Source organism: Cydia strobilella, chromosome 6 (assembly GCF_947568885.1).
Source record: "Cydia strobilella chromosome 6, ilCydStro3.1, whole genome shotgun sequence".
NCBI classification, from domain to species: Eukaryota; Metazoa; Arthropoda; class Insecta; order Lepidoptera; family Tortricidae; genus Cydia; species Cydia strobilella.
Window position 1 is genome coordinate 4,904,878 of NC_086046.1, and position 15,778 is coordinate 4,920,655.

General features: G+C 37.7%; 1 protein-coding gene across 1 annotated transcript in view; it reads right to left on the reverse strand.

The window, feature by feature from the left end:
* Positions 1–5,093, reverse strand: part of LOC134741999 (serine/threonine-protein kinase NLK) — a 142,625-nt gene extending 137,532 nt beyond the window's left edge. Inside the window, 1 exon segment of the mRNA XM_063674916.1 lies at positions 4,529–5,093. Coding sequence (XP_063530986.1) covers positions 4,529–4,725 — 197 coding nt within the window. The 5' untranslated portion in view covers positions 4,726–5,093.
* Between the last annotated feature and the right edge of the window lie 10,685 nt (positions 5,094–15,778).

Consider the following 15,778-nt stretch of genomic DNA (forward strand, 5'->3'; position numbering starts at 1 on the left):
TACGCGCAATGTGCACTCGATTGCGGGAAACATGAATATTGAAAACCGCTCTTATGTCGTTCACGCTAGATCAAATACACGTCAACGCCCGTAGCAAACACCACGTGTTTACAAAGGCAATTGCAGATTACAATCGTAGTGCACGTTTCTATCGCGACGAAAGTAAGTTTTGGACACGTGTCGATAACTTTTACGTTATCGTGAAGTTTTCAAAACCAGTATTTTTTGCAAGATCAACATTAACTAGCTTAAAATGATGAATCGTTAAGATGCTCTTTTATATCCTGGAATGCGAAGTGAAGAAACAGCGAGCAAAAAATACAAAACCACGATTTTGTTCACCGATAGTGACGCCAACGCTCTACCGAAAAGCATTCATTTTAGCCCGATCTCTTGTTCCTAGCGAATTAAAAGAGATGTTAAAACGCAACCACGATTTTTCTTACGTCTTTACGAGCGACTCGTGTTCAGACGTTGTAAACTTGTACAGCGGACGGCCAACCAACGGGCTAACAATGCCCACAATTCCGTCATGAAGACGAGATTGATGTATGTAATTGGCTGTAGTAGGTAATTTCTACAGAACCTAGTAAGTTTTTAAACATCATCATTATTATCATTCTTTAGTCTTTATGCAGGGTTTCACCATGTTTGCAGAGCTGGGTCAATTTGGGGTTCATTGAGCACAAGTTCCTATATCATTATTCCTTATTAGGCATGTTCTATCGTTAAGGACACGACATAATTTAGTGATGTATGTACTTTTACTTCCTAGAACCCAACTTCACTAAGAATGTTAAGTAGGTACTGAATCCCTAGATAGCATATCGATTTCACGTTTTTTACCCAGTGCTGACAGGGTCGTACCGATACCGGTATGCTTGCTTACGCATCTGGTGTGAATTATCTCTGTGTGGTCATTTAATGGGAATAGGTATTCAAACTGTTTAAAGGCATGTTATTATTAAAAGGGCATAGAATAATAGCTACTGTATTATTTGTATTGTACCTAATACAAAGAAAGAGCAAACCGAATAATTAGGGCTGATCCTTGTGCAAGGTCTTGAATTGGGTTGGGAATGGGATACATAGGCAAAGACATTCAACATCAACAGTATCGTTTCAAAAAACGCGCCTAAAGTATCTGTTACCGCCGAAAGCCCGGTAAAGTATATCGTAATATTCGTAATATACCGAGCTATAGGTACTATAGCAAGGTATCTTAAGATGCCTTGCTATAAGATATCTTAATACACCAGAATATATCTCTAACATATATCTATTTTCGTGCGTGGACTCTGTCAAATAGTACGTAAAATATATATCGTACGATGCCGTGCTATAAGCTATCTTTTGGTTTAGGTATTATCGCTCCGTGAGTGATGGGCTGAATACTTTTCCAAATAGCGACAGTCGGCGTTAAAAAAAAAGTTTCTGCAACCGGTTAATTGTTATATGTCGAGACATATAGCTGTTTTCGTTAAGCTATCAGAGAATTGATAGTTTTCACGCATACTTTGATACGCTATTGGCTGTACCTACCTACATATAAAATATTCGTCCGGCTAACAAAGCGGACGAGAAGACAATGACCACTGTCCGTGCCCGTTTCTGCTTCCAAAAGATAAATGTATATAAGACCTATAGAACTTTATACATTTGTCTTTTTGTTTCCCTGTAGATTTAGCGCACGTGATATTTGCAACCTTGTTAACGTTCGATCAGTGCTAATATCAACATTATGAATAGGTAATTTATTAATCGAGTTGAAATATGCGCTTTCGTCTGGTTATTGTGTTATCTCTGTTAAGGGTCTCCCTACATATGTCGACGCGAAATCGGAAAAAGCCGATAGAAAAAACCTTTAGGTATGTCTGCGCAATAAGAGCGAAAGAGGCGTCGGCACGTCGGCAGTCTTCGGCTGATGCGAGCCGAGCCGAATGACGACTTTTTGGCTCTTATTGCGCAGACATAAATGTTTTTGTATCGGCGTTTGCCGATTTCGCGTCGACATATGTCCCTACATATGTACGCGGCTATAGTCGCAATTACCAAATAAAGGAGTTACAGTTTCAAATTGTTACCCCATTGCCATATTCGCCAGACTTGGTCCTAGCGCCTTCCACCTGCTCCTGCCTAGGTGGATATATGCAACCTTGTCAACAATCAATCAGTGGTAGTTTCAACATTATAAATAATTAGGTAATTTACTAATAGAGTTGAAATGTGTATGCGCTTTCGTCGGGGTATTGTGTTGCCTCTGTTCACAATTCAAACTTTAGACTTAGAAGAAGTTAGACTTTCAAATTGTTACCCAGTTCTCCATATTCGCCAGATTTATCCCCAGCGAGTTCCAAAAAGCGAGCAAAAAGCAGCGAGTAATAAGTCACTAGGACGGCTAGGTGAATATTTGCAAATTTGTCAACGTTCGGTCGACACGGTGAGTAGTTAGGTTGCCAGAGCTTAACGAGGGTGCGGAGGGTTAGGTTCGACAACGCACAATGCAGGCGTGCAGGCTACGGAGAAAACTGTGCTAATTTCAACATTATGAATAGGTAATGTACTAATTGAGTTGAAATGTGTTGAATCGAATGCTTTCGTCGGGTTGTGAGCGCGACATCGACAATGAACTGGTCCCGTGAGCGACTATAACAGCAATGACCGATATGGACCCTATAACGTTGCGTTAAGGTATACTAATGGTCAGTGAACTGTGTCAATGGTATATTATAATGGGCTGCTTTGCTTGTCTGTCGAGGCCTTCTGATGCCCTGGTTACGGTCGCCATTAGATGAACTAGGGTATTGAATTTAGTAGGCCAGGAGATACAATTTTGTAAACATTCAAAAGAAATCACAGTACAGTTAAATCACTTATTCTGTGGGTCAATAGGTATCTAAGTGTTTTCAATGTGTGTGTCCAAAGAAATTATTTCTTTGGGCATATAAATAATATATCTGAATATATCTGATACAGTGTGAAAATGTGCTTACTTAAATGCAACCTACACAACATAAACATCAAATTTTATGCATAATTAGACAAATTATATTTGTTCCTGTTGTAGTATTTCAACTAATCGATTTACCTAATTTTTAGTTAAATTTACGCAGTATTTTAATTTATAAAAATTACGTTTGTTTTAAGACGAACCTTTGAAAAACCTGGAAGTTGATGATTTTTAGTAAGTAATTTTGGGCAGATTTTTCAGAGATGTAATTATTTTATATTTAAATACTTTATTATAGAAATATCACAAATAGTGTTCCTTTCTGATGGTAGTAAGATTTTTCCTATATCTCTCACTAGTAATTATATATTTCCATACATAGTTATGATTTAGCCTATGCAATTTCTAACACTGATTTCGCAGTGAAAATCGTTGTTATACTTTTTTTACTATTTTTCCTAGAATCAGCAAACAATTATGTGATACATATATTAATTTCGGGCAAAAAGAAAAAATCATGCATTTAAGGGTTAAAGCACTGTTATTATATATGTAGGTAAATAATGTAGACGGGCATTCAGACCCAATTAAAAAACAATAGCATATTTTATGATAAATCTTCTAACTAGCTGTAGCCACCCAGACCGAAAAAAAGCCATAGTTTTGGGCTTATAAAAAGGTCTATGGATTCGGAAGGAAACCTATAAATTCCTGCATTATGGGTACATATATTTCTTTTTGAAATTTGAGACCTAAATAAAATTAGAAAGGCTGTTTGGACTAGTCAACTTTTGAGCATACTTTTACTGCATTACATGTATGATTACTGAATAAGGAATTTTAAGTATTGTATTTGATTATCTATAATACTACATATTACTGACTGTACAATCCAATTTTAGGAATTGTTTTTTTTTTTCTTTACAAAAGGTAGAAGAAAGAAGGGAGCAAACAAATGCCATAATATTATTTAATTGTGTTTTGCTTATATGCATCATAATTATCATAAATCTTAATAAGTGTTCAGTGAACAAAGTTTTGCATGGATCACTAAAAATAGGACAAGGACTGACAAAAGGTACATTATTGATTAACATATTAAGGAAAGCTACAAAAAATATATTTTAAATAAGTTTTATATTTTACATATTTTTTGAAAGAAAATACAAATACATATAAACATGCAAAATTATCAGAGTAGGTACCTACATACACCTAAAAATTTAAATTTATCCTTGCATGTACTTGAGTACTTTTATTTTATATCCAATTTAAGAAAAAGGTATTTAAGTACTGTAAGTTTGTATTGCTAGGTGGGCACTGATGATGCTTTCAGACAATAAAACTCATCAAAAGTTCCTAACAGTACCCTTTCAAATATTAACAAGCCCTGCGTGCTCCTCTTTGACGAAAATTAATACAAAAATAAACGTAGGCCTAAAAAAATATCACGCTAAACTTTTCTCAAGAGCAAATCAAATTAACACGTCTGACAGAGGGAACTCGCGCATTTCGGTTACGGGAATTAACAAAGTATACTACGATTAAGATAAGAAGGTAGGATGTGATGTGACTCACCATACGACACCGAAGGCGCCGTAGCCTATCGGCCGGTCGGGCTGAACATCCGAGGGGATGGCCGGCGTCTGGTAGTAGGGCGCCGCCGCCGCCAGGATGGCGCCCTGCGACGCGGTCGGCGTTCCGCCCTGCATCAGCGACATTGACACACTCATTGACACGCGAGAGTGCCGCGCGGGGCCGGTCACTGCCGCCATCCAACCGCTCCGCGGCGAGCCGTCACCGCAGACTCATCACAGGGATCCCACGACACCCGCACTCCGCTCCGGTCACCAGCTCGCACCCGAGATCCACGCGACGAGATCACCGGCTGCTTCTTTATTATTCATGCTCGAACGACTATGCGGGAATCACTGAACGCACACACACGACGGGATACACCAGCAGATTTCACCAGTTATTTCACACACGCAACAGTAAGTTTTCAAACGTGTACGCAAGCACGAGCCTGCTCCTTCGTTTCCAGATTACAATTTCTGGACAAAGAAGGAAACCGTGATGTATTTCCCGGCGCTACGCAAACGTCCACGCGCCACGAGAATCGAGCGAGACTGGAAGGGAACGCGAGAACGAGAGAGCAAACAACAATGGCGACGACGCGATAAACAGCTGCTTCGCTTGGCTTGGATTCGTTCGCTGAATGAAACAGAGCACTGCGCCGCAGCCCGCAGCGAGCTTAAACAATTTTTCCCAATCAAAAATAACAAAGAGGACATCGTACCTTTGGCAAAAAAATGTATATTTTAACTAAATATTAAAGACGGCCATTGTTCTGAAATTTTAAATATTAATTTGAAACTTAAACTTAAACTAACTAAAAAAACTGTTTATTTTATTTATTTTCAGATAGTAATCTGGAATCTCAAATTTACAATTTACCTTAGCGTTTGCTAGAGATCCCCAGTTTTTAGAACTGCAAAAAGCCACAAATTAAAGAAAGAAAATACATTAATTTAACATCACAATTTGTAAACAATTTGACAATACTATAAAATACCCCACACATCACACAAACTTGACGCTAAACAGAATCCTCACGAAGCATATTGCCACGTCAAGCCATAGCGTTCAAATGTTGGGCAAATGTTGGTTTTAATGGCCTCAGAACAGATTATTCATTCTTTGGGTCAACACCTGAAGAGCTTCAATTGTATCCTTCAAAGACAAAAATGCACCTCGCCAGCCACGGTTTGCCGACCCCTGATATATTCTTTCTGTATATATATCTTGTTTTTTAGTAATACCTTCATTAGAACTCAACAATATATGAGTACATGGGACGATTTGACTCCTGTTTTTGCACCAGTGCCAGCAACCTTTTTAGAAAATAATCCTTACACAGTACTTTATACACACACACACACACACACACACACACACACACACACACACACACAGTACTTTTTTTCTTAGCCCGTCCGTTATAGTGTCCGACTGCTGGGCAAAGGCCACTCCTCTCTCCTTGATCTCCACAACTACCATTGTCGTGCTTTTTCCGGCCAGTTACTGATGAAGGTATCTAAGTCGTCCCGCCATCTCCGTCTGGGTCTACCATGTCCACGCTTATTTTGCGGTATCCACTTGGTGGCTCACCCATTCGGATGCATGCGACAGACGTGGTCCGCCCGTTCAACTTTAGCCTGGCGGTCTTCTCCACTACGTCAGCTATGCGTGTTTTGGACCGCAGTATAGTGTTTCGGATGCGATTCGTCCTTATGACACCTAGAATGCTGCGCTCCATTGCTCGCTGGCAAGCCTTACATTTGGACTTCTGACTCTGGGCGAGCGACCATGTTTGGATACCGTAAGGTTAGGATAGGCAGAATACACATATACGCTTTATTTCATTTCATTTATTTATTATCTCATATAAGCTTACAGTAATATACCTTATATACCAAATCGCTTACACGGTAAACATTATGCATAATTAATTAACAAATACAAGATTCTGACACAAATAACACCATAGAATTACAAACTACATAAAAGGAATTTAGTGACATTTGAAGGTCACCCTTCATGGCCAGTACATCTTCCAGTTCCAAACATCGCGTGAAAACATAAGTGGCGAGTTGGCTATATGTTTAAAGTGCTGTGACACCTCTCTACTCTCAGCCGGTGTGAGACCGGTGTTGCCCTTGAACCATCTTAGATGTTGCTTTTTGTGGGCGCCCATCTTGTGGTGAGGGCGAGTCACCATCTGCCATCTTTTTAAATATGCCGCTTTTTTTTCTGACGGAAATGGCTTGGAGAACTTTAGAGAACTTCCAGCCTGGATGTGGTGTTTGATTCAGATGCAGACTTCTTTCTTTAAACTTTTGTGATCGGCGCACAGGCCGCACGTACTTGAAATAGAGCGCCACCTACCGAAAATTTTAAAACCAAATTTGCTATTAACGTTGCCATGGTGATATGCAGCTAGTGTTCCGTGGCGCCAAGATATAGTTGGTCAAGCGAATCTTGTCAGTAGAAAAAGGCGGCAAATTTAAAAAATGTAGGCGCGAAGGGATTTCGTCCCATAGAAAATTTGAATTTAGCGCCATTTTCTACTACGTCTGTAAAAAGTTTCTAAATTAAAATAAACTAAGCTCGAATAATTTACCCTTTACCTTCATAGCTTACATACCTAGCATGATTTTGGATGACAAAATGTACGAAATCATTCATAATATTCATTTGAAAATTGTTTATGCTATAGGTCCATGACTATATTTAACGGACCCGTGAGATCCGAAATATCCGGATCCTATGAGACATGACCAAGACATGACACTTTGGATCCGGATCTGATATTTGACGGATATCCGGATATTTAAGATATCCGGATCTCAAACCCTAGTTGTTCGATGTACTCCTCAATTAAAGCCTGACCCAGGAATGTCCTCACATGTCCTCACAGGACGTCATGGACTGACTTTCAGAATTGATGTAACACCTAAATTATAAAATGTATGTACATGACTTTACAATCAATAAATGAAATGAAATGAAATGAATATATGATCACGCGCCATGTTGCAGAATTTCATTGGAACTAAATTTTTCATACTAAAGAAACTGCTTCGTAAAGGCCTCCAAAGTTTGGAGCGTACGCAGGTGAAAAATGAAACGCATATCTTATCGTCTACAAATGCATCTGACAGACTGACACAGAACTGGAGGCAGCATTGAGAAACTCTCCTATCTCGCAACTGGCGCCTTCGAAATTTCTCCCATTGTCACAAAATATCTCTCAAGGCATTCATCGTCGAAATATGAAGCGACGCAATGCTAAAATAAAATCTCCTGTGCTCAGAGAACTTACAAGTTCCAGATGAACTGCTTTTATCTTAAAATCTTATAAAACATGTAGTTTTTAATATCAAGCAGCGCCATTCACAGTGTTTGTTTAAATATGGAACTGCGATGTTCCAAATATGTTTTTGATATGAATCGCTGTCATGTCAATCTGTCACACAATCTTAAAATCTTATAAAACATGTAGTTTTTAATATCAAGCAGCGCCATTCACAGTGTTTGTTTAAATATGGAACTGCGATGTTCCAAATATGTTTTTGATATGAATCGCTGTCATGTCAATCTGTCACACAATAAATAGTCTGGTTAACATGCACGTATTTTAATTATAGGTTATGGGCCCAGAATTTTGTGGGAAGCTCGGCATCAAACGAAATTCAGGAGCTGAAACATTCTCAGTTGTGGTATGTTTAGTTCTTTTAATGCTGTTTTTTTTAATGCTGATGAGGCTGATGGCTATGCTTAGATATAGTGGGGGTGTAGTTTTTAATATCCAGCAGCGCCATCTACAGTGTTTGTTTAAATATGGAACTGCGATGTTCCAAATATGTTTTTGACATGAATTGCTGTTATGTCAATCTGTCACACAATAAATAGTCTTCGGTTAGACAGTTGAAATTTTCACAGATGATGTATCTGTTGCCGCTATAACAACAAATACTAAAAAGTACGGAACCCTCGTTGCGCGAGTCCGACTCGCACTTGGCCTGTTTTTATGGTAGCTATCCATGTTTGGAGAGGTCTATGGGTCTACCTCTTCCTCTTTTTGGCGCCGGAAACATTTCGAGTACTTGTCGGGTCATGTGTTCGGGTGGGCGACGCATTACATGCCCGTACCATCTACCTTGACCTTCCACTAGCTTCTCTTGGATAATTGGTTTTACCCTGAAGCTACCACGGATGAGGGTATTTCGGATAAAAAAAAAGTCATTTATCGCCCGGATGCGATCTAGCAGCGCTACAACTCCAGCCCAGCGCAACATCCTCATTTTAGCGCCATCGATATAATAAGCGAGAGCGTGGTACTACGTAGTAAAGCTTTATATGATAAAAATGTTGTGGCTTGGTGCGGATGTCTTGTTTGGCTGGGTGGCAATGGATGTGTTGAAAAAATTATAAGTTTTATAACCTACTTTTACTATATTTAATATTAACACGTAAGTTGACAAATAAATTCGGCATTATAGCACACGTTACGTTAGCGACTCGTACTCATAATACCAATATAATGAAATGGCCTTTGTATGTTTGTATGAACCTGAGTCGATCTGCATTAAAAAAAAACATTTTTATTAACTTTTTAGGGACAACTAACACGACCCATAAATTTGACTGTGCCAAAATTGTTTCCATAAAAAAGACCTGATGGTTCCTAATAAAGTTTTCCTCTATCATCAATGGTTTGGATTTCCTCATACTATCCCACTTATAAACGCTAAGTATATTATAACTATTATAAACCTAAATCTATTTTGATTTCTCAAATACTATCTTACTGTAGTCTGTCAAGCCACTTCCGTCAGTAGAATAAAGGTACAAATTTAAAAAATGTAGGCGGAAAGGGTTATCCTCCCATAGAGAATTAGAATTTCGCGGCTTTTTTACTGACAAATTTGTTTGATAGACTATAATAAACTTTTCAGTAGCTTAGTCGGAAATTATTGAGGGGATGGGGGAACTAATAATAGTCGATTTTAATAAATATCAATTATATTATCACAGAGAATCACATTGTGTCATACAACATATTTACGTAGCTAGTACAAAATTTCCTTATACCGATTTATGTCAGAGTTCATGTATAGTAAATACCTAAAAGTTATAAAACAAAATGGAAACACCACTACAACATACAATCTTTATTCAGGGTTAGATTCTATATAAAAGTAGTTTTTTAATGGATACTATATACATATAGCGTCAAAAGTTGCATATATAATCGCCATACGATATATCGAAGCGGCCAATGTATTCACAAATATCTGGACAAAGCTGGGTCATTCTACAGCAATCTCATTCCCCTGGCTATACATATTTGCAAATTCTCAGATTTCGTTCAGCAGTTGTGGTTGTAGATGGAACTTGGCACGAGTTATACGGTCACCCAAAAATTAGATGCTAATAAAGCGACATCTCCTGGGAATTTGCAAATAGTTATGGCCAGGGGAATGAGATTTCTGTAGAATGACTACAGCTTTTATTATCAAGACGTAAAATTTTATGTTCAGGTTTGAGCACCTTGGCCGCTTCGGTATCCATATCTGATGGCGACTTTACATATAGGTAGTTGCGATATTAAATCACATTTAAAATCGGGTCTATCGCGAATTTATTTTGTTAGCTTTATCATACTAGAGCGGTACTGTCATAGTAAATTTTGTAACCCCAGTAAATTCACTGCCATCTGTCGACACACTTTAAAACTAAAAATGAAGATTTATAAAAATACGATAGAATGTATTTAAATATAGATAAATGATTTTTTTTATTTGCATTAATTATTGTTATGATTTTGACCCATGTTCATTCACTGATATGCGTTAATATTGTTAAATAACAAACGAAACCGTCAACGCCATCTATACGACTGTAGGCCAAAAGTAGTAGCGCCCTCTGAAGGAGAATCAAATTTTCTTGATTTTCGAGGCACGTTTTTTCCTTAGACTGTATCCATCTATTACGGAGTTATATTTATCTTTGCCTTTAATTACCGACGTTTCGACACAGGTTTCACTGGTCGTGGTCGCGGTTAAATTCGCGATAGACCCGATTTTAAATGTGATTTAATATGTGTTCAAAACGCGAAAGTTTTAAAAGTTATAGTTGCGATATTGCTTGCGATGTAGTCTCCTTGACAATGTGTTAGAGATATACAATATCGTAGTCATATGGCTTTGTCTGAATCGAATACGGAATTATGATAAGCTCTGGCATAAAAATAAATTGCACTAATGTAAGGAAATCAACGAGTTAAATTTATTCAGTATTATTAACATATTATAGTGTAATTAATTAGTGTAGTGTAATTATTTATAGTGTACTAGCGACCCACCCCGGCTTCGCACGGGTTACCCTTAACAAATTATACACCTAAACCTTCCTTAAGAATCACTCTATTGATAGGTGAAAATCGCATGAAAATCCTTTCGGTAGTTTTTGAGTTTATCGCGAACATACAGACAGGGAGGGGGGGGACTATGTTTTATAAGATGTATATAGTTGGTCAAACCAAATTGTCAGTAAATAAGAACAAAGAAAAAACTCATCCTTTTCTTTTGGGTGCTAGTACTAGTGTAAGACAAAGATAGTATGATTCTCTCTGTCTATATTTGAAATGAGACCTAGTCCTTTGACAAACTATAGAACTGTGGATATTCCTGTTTGTAAGCCGGAACACACTGAGAACACGGTGGCATGCGGATATTATACAGGGTGGCTGAAAAATAAGTGCAACTTTAACTATGGGACCAACCTCGAAACCGCGAAAAAAAGTACCCTCCCATAGAAAACGGACCAGCCAAAATGTATGAAACAGCCAAATTTTTTTTCGCGATTTCGGGGTTGTTCCCATAGTTAAAGTTGCTCAGTATAATCCCAAAACCTCCCTGGCAATGGGAATGCACTTATTTTTTAGCCACCGTGTATATTTCGCTTCAATCAAGCGGCAGATTGCTGTGCGAATCGCCTTATGCGCGCATATAGGTAGGTATTAAAAATACATATATATACGTCGAGGCAGTTACTGAAATACTATAATAAATAATAATTATAAAAATAAGATTGGCCATCCATGGGTATAGCCAACTGTTATGTTCGATTTTATTGCTCTACTTTACGCGGCAATGGTAAGTAGAAAAAATAATTACTTTTGAATTATACTCGTAACCACGTAATACAATTACCCTAAGTTTAAAACAAATGCGATGTTAAAGGAAGCAAAAATTACACCTAGAATTATAGATAACCAAATTTCAAACCCATAATACCAAGATAGCTTCCACGGCAGAAAATGAACATAATGAATCTACGTGCCTAGAGGACCCTTTTCTTACAAACTTTCAGATTGATATCTCAAAAAATAATGACTTAACTAAAAATTGCATTCAATTCCTTTATTTTCTATCTATTGCACGTAAAAATAAAAATAAACCTGTAACTAATTGATATATACCTAAAATGACATTATTGTCTATGTACATAAGTTATACAGACGGGTTGACTTCGTATTTATATTATATATGAAAACATTCATTATTATAACACGTACACACATTATACAGTAACTAATTTATGCAAGTAATCTAACGTTAAGTAAGAACTAACATTCCTAACAGATACAGTATAAATAATTCGTATCATTAATATTACGCTTCATACATAACAAAGTTAAGGTTTCCCTCCATTTTCTCCAATGTATTATTCTCAAGTATTTATTTTTATTTTTTGTTCAAGATTTTTCAATCGTATAGGAGCCGTAGCGTAACAATCTTACGCTACGGCTCATGACGATGCCAAATCATGATCTTCCTCGCGTTATCCCGGCGTTTTTAGCCACGGCTCATGGGCGTTGGCACTAATTTTTACGAAAACGACTGCCATCTGACCTTCCAACCCGGAGGGGAAAACTAGGCCTTATTAGGATTAGTCTGGTTTCCTCGCGATGTTTTCCTTCACCGATAAAGCGACTGGTAAATATAATTTCGTACATTAAGTCCCGAAAAACTCATTGGTACGTGCCGGGGTTTGACCCGCGACCTCCGGATTGAAAGTCGCACGCGCTTACCGCTAGGCCACCAGCGCTTTTTTTAATGCCAAATAATCCCAAAAAATTATTGGCTTTAAAAAAAACTGTAAAACGTACAAAACATTGTACGATGCGGTATTCAGTAAAACATAACCAAGCAAGCCAGTTTGAACTTGAACACGGGATACTGTAGAACAAATTGTAGTACCAAGATAAGTGTGCAACGATTTTGATAGCACACGCAGTGCAACTGTTATATATTAAACCTCAAACTTCTATGAAATTATAACGTATAAATAACACTTCCACTGCGTATGCTATCAAAACCGTTGCAGATTTTTCTTGGTCCAACTGTAATATGGAATCGGATTAAAAAGTAACTTCAGTTACTTTTTAAAAATGATAGGTCAGTCAGGGTCTTATTATTTTTTCAGTAGTCAAGCTTTGCCACAATGGCTCTGCCTTTAACCTCCTGAGACCTGGAGGCAGTTGTTTTGGTTTTGAATTTGTAACTCTCAATTACTCTATAAATTTTATTGTACCGCCTCAGGAAATCGAAATCGTCGAAAGTGCAGTGAACATTTGTTTCATTTTATGTTGTTTTAAATGTTATTGTTATTAGTGATTAATGTAATGTGTAATGTGATAAGTAAGTTAAGGTCCTTGCAAAAAGTATGGGTACATTATAAACAGATTAATAAATAAATATTATAGGACATTCTTACACAGATTGACGTCCCACAGTAAGCTCAAGAAGGCTTGTGTTGTGGGTACTCAGACAACGATATATATATTATACAAATACATAAATACATACAAAACACCCAAGACTCAGGAACAAATATCTGTGCTCATCACACAAATAAATGCCCTTGCCGGGGTTCGAACCCGGGACCATCGGCTTCACAGGCAGGGTCACCACCCACTAGGCCAGACGGGTCAATGTAATGGGGTTAATGTATTTGTGTTCAAGTATTTTCTTTTGCAATGCATCTGTTGCTTATACATATTGTTATTTAACAACACCCAAAAAAAAATGATACCATCAATATGTTCTAAATTATTCAAATCAATTCCCTGCATCATATGTCAACCTAACTAAAAATAATTAATTCAGATAGGAAAAAGCATAGCTAGTATTTTTAACAATATATTTTTATCGGTATTCAAACACACCTATACCACCCTCGTTATGCTATATATTTTCAACGGAGTTAGCCGGATCAAAGTCTTTTACAGATGGCGCCAGCATGGGGTTCCCCCGGCACAGTGTTGGGCGCAATTAATTACTTGTGTAATTTAATTATTAACTGAATTGCATGTAATTAAATTGTTTGTAATTTAATTACGTGAAAATTCAATTACATGCAATTCAATTTGCTTTATAATTTGTTATTGAAATTACATTAATTGGTAATTAAATTACTCAATTACTTACTGTTGCAAAAATACTATTTTAATAAGAGAGGCGAAAAAAATATTTCAATAATAATTATGTACATATTACAAACTGTTACTGTATATTTTTTTATAAATTAACTAAAACCCAATGGTATAAAAAAACTAACATTTTAATCCTTCGATTTCCCATACATAAAACTGTTTTTTATTTATTATTTCCCCTTTTACAAAATCTTGCAAAAATACTCATTAACATTTTTTAAAAATAAATATCAAACATTGTAGGGTTAGTCAAATTTAAAGCTCGTTCCTAATTTTAATATGATTTTGGAAATAAAAATGATTGAAGACTTGTATTCAATAAAAGTAATTTGAAATTGAGTAAAGTAATTAATTTCAAATTTCAATTTCAAAATGTTATTAAAAACGTATCTAACAATTACATTTTGAAATTGCAATTGTAAATTGAAGGCGCAATTACTTTTTAAATGTAAATGAAATTATTAATTCCAATTACTAATTGAAATTGTAATTGTTATTTAGTAATTCAATAACTTTTTGCCCAACACTGCCCTGGCAATCTGACTAATAGTGTCAAATTCTTGCTTTTTATTTATTTTATGGTCTGGATGATTTTCAAGCCAAATCCCATAGAACAAAACTAGAAACAGGAAACTTATACCGGCTATCTATAAAAACCTATGACCATTTCCCCATTGCCCAAACTGACAGGTATACCATGACCAGTTTAAGACATCTATACCAGCGGTTCTCAAACTTTTTTGGCGACGGAACCCTTTTGGAAAGCGAAATGTTTGACTGAGCCCCAAATTAAAAATGTTTGTTCGTCACTATTGAACTCGACCAGACATAGAAGAGCTGGTTATTGTTTATTTTTTCTTTTGAGCACACCTTGAAAATGGCTGTTTTATACTATTACCACTTTGAACGCAACGGCTATTGTGTGCGGCGCGTCAGTTGACGTCTTTGACAGTCAAAGGCTTAAAAGAATTAACGCTTAAGGCGAATTGCCGCGCGAATTATCTCGGATCGCGGAATTTGCCTTATAGGCCAGGGGTCGGCAAACCGCAGCTCGTTCAACCTGCAATTGCGGCGTCACCCAAAAAAGTAACACTTAAGGATAACTCTCGCTAGAACGGTTCGGGTCCGGGCTTCCGACACTTTGTTTTCTATGACGGATGATGGATTTATGGATCGGTGATGAATTGATGATGATAGAAAACTGAATTGTCCGACGCCTCGGCACAGAATAAGTAATAGTATTATCATACAGAACGGCCACGCACCGCCCCGCCCCGAATCGAATGACCTCGCCACGCGACAGCAGATTGACGGCCGTTTGTCGGCCGCTCAGTACTATTTTTAAGCAACTTACTCACACAATGACGCATGACGCGTGTACAGATGTGCCGTTCACGCATAGAAACGCAAGTGATTTTTGATGTATAGCGTGTCCGCCCTGTGTCCTCGGCCCGGACCCGGACCGTTCTAGAGTGAGTCACTTGGACCCGTCAAATCAAGTTTTGCGGCTCTTTGACATTCGTAATATTCGTATACTTACTGATGATTCCTACTGCAGTTGGCTCATCTCTTCAAAAGTTTGCCGATCCCTGCCTTACGGCCCGGCCACGACATCGCGCGGCGGAGGCAGCGGCGAGCGGCGGCCATAGGTGGGAACGAAAGGTCCGATCGCTGTGTCTCGCTCCAACCTATGGCCGCCGCGCGATGTCGTGGCCGGGCCGTTACGCGAGTGATGCGTGAACCTTTCTAATCGGACACGGCTC